Raw genomic sequence first — 4,573 nt, 5'->3', positions numbered from 1 at the left:
AGTAAAAGACGACTTTTCTCACCCCAGGAAGAAGGTTGGGAGCCTAGTGTATCATATTCTGCCTGCTATGAATAATGAAACCCCAGGGATGTCTCCAGGTTTGTCTGGTGAGGAAGTCAGTACAGATGTGAAATCATGTACTCTTTCACAAATATTACTAGGTTCCTCGGGATGGGTGGCTATGTGCCTGACATCAGGACTGCCCCTAAAGGAAAGTTTAAGCAGCAATGGGTTAATGCTGTCCAAGCATGTGTCAGACTTTTTAAAGCTACTGGCAAAGAGTAAAGTGCTTGTACTAGAACAAACAACATAGCTTAGAATGGTCAAATCAATGCAGAGCTCTGGCGCAAATTTATCTTCTGACACAGCCAGAAAATCATTTAAGGGTATAATTAAAGGCAATAATTTTTACAGTTCTCTTTGGTTAAGGCAAGGGCTGGCAGCTTCCCAATTCCTCTCGGCTCAGAAGTTTGTGTTAAAATATCAGCTGCCGTGTTCAAAGCAACCTGTGCTACCAACAGCAACAATGATCTTTGAAGATACTTACAAGCCAAACTGCAAGGTAGAGATATCAAGAGAGAGATGGCTTGAGGCCACATAGCACACTTTCATCAATTGAATAAAATGAAATCAAACAGCCTCAGAAGAATGACGACTTCCAAGTTCTTCCTGAAATCTCTCTTCAACAGAGGCACTGGGTCTTCTCCACACTTGGACTGGCAATCACTGGCCTGGAATCAAGATAGATGCTGTTTGGAGGGTTCTCTCCATGAAGCTGTAAGGTATTTCGGGCTATCAGCTCCTTAGCCATTAACGTGAACACCTCTTCTATGTTTTGAGCTTCTTTTGCTGATGTCTCCAGTACAGCTAAGAGCCCGTGCTTCTCCGCCAGTGTGCAGGCATCTTCAAACAAGACTTGGCGCTTATCCAGTGAATCTGATTTGTTCCCTTAAAAGAAGGCAAATAGATAATTCAATCATTTATTGTCTCAAAAATTCATTTTTAAATGCAATACATTAATTCAGTTTTGTTAAACAATAGATTTATATTAGGAATAAGAGTTACTGGAAAAAACAAGATGTGAGCACATCAGAGCCACAAACGTAGAACGTGGATCAAAACTGCAGCTAATTATATGATGATATCAAATGAGTTAAAATCCAACCAAAAACTAAAAACCTGTGTTCATCTAATGACTTGCTGTAGGTAGTGGTGCCAGAGGATTATTTGGAAGCAACTATTCCCTAGTGCTTTTAAACATTAAGTAGCATTTGAGTTAAATATTTAAAAAAAAAAGAATAGAAATCTTGTCGCTATAGTGATTGCACACAGTAAACCAGAGTAACGTTGCATAAACATTTATTCATCACTCAACCTTCAGTGGAAGCCGCATGTGTTACGTTATTGTCAAGCTACCTTGACACATCTCAAAGTGGATGCTCAGCTCTGAAGATCTGGAATGTTGTTAGTCTAAGGCAGATCTCCTCCAAAAAAAACCCCTAAAACCCAGGAAGAGCCTGCTCAACTGTTAACCAGATTTTAACATGACCTATTTATGTAAGTCAATCATGATGTCAAAAAAGACAAGAATTCACACCAGCTACCTTAATGCTTAAAATGTATACTTAAGAAGTTTCTGCATGTATAGATTAAGCTTTTACTTGAAGCAGTTTAATAAAAATCTGTCAGAAGTCATGAAACACCTCAGATAAAATACCTTTGTATATTTAAGTAGTTGCAGCACACGTGGAATTTCCATCAGTTCTGGTACATGCAGTACCTGGCTGAAGCCTACATTCATAGTTTCATCAAATTCAGATCTTGAATTTGAAGCATATATAAGTCAACTTCCCTCCCATTAAGTCCCTTTCAGTTTTTCTAAAGGGAAAACAAAAACCCACCCTACAAAAGAAAACCACAACCTCCCCAAAAGACACCTCGCTTGAGGGTTATTATTTGCCTTCTTAAAAAGAGCCCCCCCTCTTTCCTCCTTCAGTTCCAGATGGGAAAGTTAAACTTCTTAACCTTAACTTCATGCTAGAAAGTCATGTATAACATGACTACGTGCAATTAAATGTACAAAGACTTCCTGCCAAAGTAAGGCAAACAGCACCAGCTTCGGAAGAAAGCACCAAGCTGGATCCTTGACCAAAGCTTTATTTTTACCAATTTCAGAACTTCTTTCTTATGAAGAACAACAACAACAACAACAACTACCACCAGCCCCCACCACACACACAGATAGGTCTTGTTCTTTAGATTCCTGAGAAAAGCTAGAAAAACCCTACCAAGGTTTAGTGATTTTCACCTCCCTTACTCATTCCAAGCACTGCAGTTACATGCAGGTCAGAATTTGCTGTTTGTTTCTTCAGAGGAAGAACAGGAAGAACCACCACAGCAGAAGTAACTTGCTAGGAGCAGAAGCTTAGGTCCCATGCCTGCTGCACTGTGGGGCTCAACGCTGCCTATCCTCAAGGGCCAGTTTGGGCTGCTGCGGCTGCATGCATCGCTCTTGGCACAGTGCCACAGTGGAACAGGAAGAAGCAGTGGAATGTAAATAAAAGCTCTGTCATTTTACTACACCAGTTCTCTTATTTGCAGCTTCTTCCTTGGGGGAGGGAAGAGCAATAATAACCTGAAACACAAAGGGAAAAGACCACACTGCTTCCTACCAGTTCCATTCTCAGAAATTTCTACCCATTCCTTTCCTCAAGAGGCAAAGTTTCTTGAACGCTAGTAGAATAAATGAGGAGGAAGAGGAGGAATGCAAGCAGACTACTTCGTGCTCTGTAAATGCCATGTCCCCATCTACTGTCTTACCTGATCGGAGTCCCATTACAGAGCAATGCACATGCATATCAAAAGAACAGAGAGGAAAGATGAGAACGAGGAGTTGTGTTGCTCTGTGCATTCCCCTTCGTCTTGAATTACTGAGCCGTTAAATTCCTGTGCATCAGGAGTATAGGGTCAGACTTACTGCAATTCTAACCTCAATAAGGTTGTCCCTGCTTGCTAGACTAGCAGCGAGTTTGTTGCATTATTCCAGCAGGAAGGAACAAGTAAAAAGGTATCATTGTCTGCAATGGGCTTGATCCTGTCAGGACCAGGCTGTGACTTTCCTAATTTTTTAAGCTCAGGTCAAATTGATACAATTTCTGATCTATTTTAATTACAGCTGCATTCTTCTTTAATGCATAGTTTATAGATGCTTTAAGTAGCGGGGGGAAAGTGAAGGGGGCTTTATACATGTATTAAAAAAAGCTATACAACATAATATTTAAAATTAGATTCCTACCAATTAACATAATGACCAAGTTTGCAGCACCATACTTTTCAATTTCGTGAATCCAGTGAGGAATTGATTCAAATGTGGACCTCCTAGTAAGGTCATAGGCAAGGATGGCCCCATGGGCACTCCTGTAATAAGACTGGGTTATTGTCCGGAAGCGTTCTTGACCAGCTGTGTCCCACACTTGGATCTGTTAAGAGAAAGGATAGAAGTTGTAAAGACCGGCGAATGCCACTTCCTAGGTGTTTGCCATCAGCATCTATGCTTTTGAAACCCCTTGTCTAGAAGGCAGCTAGACCTGTCCCAGCTCACTCTACTACACCCATAGCGTGGCTTTGCCCTCTCTAGATCTGGAGAGACATTTACATGCCTGTAAAGACAATCTACACAGACCAAAGAGAAAGCTGCAAGGGTAAACCCAGCTTCACAAAGAGGCCAAGAAACCCAGTTTCAACAACTGTGCTACAAGATATAAAGCATGACAGCCTTTTAATAGGAAAGGAGGAAGAGCCAAGAAGCCCTGATGCAGGGCTGGGCAAAGGAAAGCTATATAAAGGGCAGGCACCTGAACTTTCATCTGCGCATGGAGGTAAGTTCTAGCTAACAGCTTCTTCTGGTGTTCATCTTGCAAGTCTTCATCTTCCTTCAGATCAAGCATACATCAAAGTGGAGCCTTTGCAAACTAGAGGGTTTTCCCTCCTCAGTGTCCCAGCTCAACGCCCCCATATCTCTGAAGGAGGGAAGAGACCTCCCCTCCAAACCAGAGCCAGCTTTCAAAGAACTCCCTGCAGGCAAAGTGTGAGCCCTCTCCACAGGGAGATCCAGGGAAGCCACGAGTGCAAGCACGTACCCAAATGAGGATGACTGTGTCCCCGAGAGCACCCTCCTGCGGGAAAGCTCCCCTCGGCAACACCCCTGGTCAGAAAGGGGACGAGCAGGGGACGCCGTGGGGGATGGTGACAGGGTCATGGGGAAGCAGGTGCCGCCCACCGAGCAGCTTGGGCTCGCTCCGGCCACTGACCTTCACTTTCTTGCCGTCGATGTCCATCGAGCGGACAGTGAAGTCGACGCCGATGGTGTTCTGCTGCCTCTCGTTGTACTGCCCCGTCTTGAAGCGGTGCACCACGCAGGTCTTCCCCACGTTGGAGTCCCCGATCAGGATGATCTTGAAGAGGTAGTCGAAGGCATCGTCCGCGCCGGAGCTGGAGAAAGGCATTGCGGCTCCCGGGCGGGCCTGCGGCGGGGGAGCGCGGCAGTGAGGGGGAGTCGCCGCCCTGGCCCGGC

General features: G+C 44.2%; 1 protein-coding gene across 1 annotated transcript; it reads right to left on the bottom strand.

The window, feature by feature from the left end:
- Nucleotides 1-311: 311 nt before the first annotated feature.
- On the bottom strand, nucleotides 312-4,513 carry RAB19 (RAB19, member RAS oncogene family). The gene is made up of 3 exons (XM_009586370.1): nucleotides 4,311-4,513; nucleotides 3,296-3,479; nucleotides 312-948 (listed from the first exon to the last, which is right to left on the bottom strand). The coding sequence occupies exons 1-3, from the start codon at nucleotides 4,503-4,505 to the stop codon at nucleotides 683-685; spliced, it is 645 nt and encodes a 214-aa protein (XP_009584665.1). The 5' UTR covers nucleotides 4,506-4,513; the 3' UTR covers nucleotides 312-682.
- Between the last annotated feature and the right edge of the window lie 60 nt (nucleotides 4,514-4,573).

Source organism: Fulmarus glacialis, unplaced genomic scaffold (assembly GCF_000690835.1).
Source record: "Fulmarus glacialis isolate BGI_N327 unplaced genomic scaffold, ASM69083v1 C14240601, whole genome shotgun sequence".
In the NCBI taxonomy this organism is placed as follows: Eukaryota; Metazoa; Chordata; class Aves; order Procellariiformes; family Procellariidae; genus Fulmarus; species Fulmarus glacialis.
This window is presented reverse-complemented; position numbering and strand designations above follow the sequence as displayed.

Bases quoted from the DNA above. Each gene is read 5' to 3' on its own strand.
- RAB19 (XM_009586370.1), bottom strand. From the start codon at position 4,505: ATGCCTTTCTCCAGCTCCGGCGCGGACGATGCCTTCGACTACCTCTTC. The intron at 3,480-4,310 runs GTCAGTGGCCGG...TTCTCTTAACAG, and splicing joins TCGACGGCAAGAAAGTGAAG to ATCCAAGTGTGGGACACAGC. The intron at 949-3,295 runs GTAGGAATCTAA...CCTTCTTTTAAG, and splicing joins CTTGGTCATTATGTTAATTG to GGAACAAATCAGATTCACTG.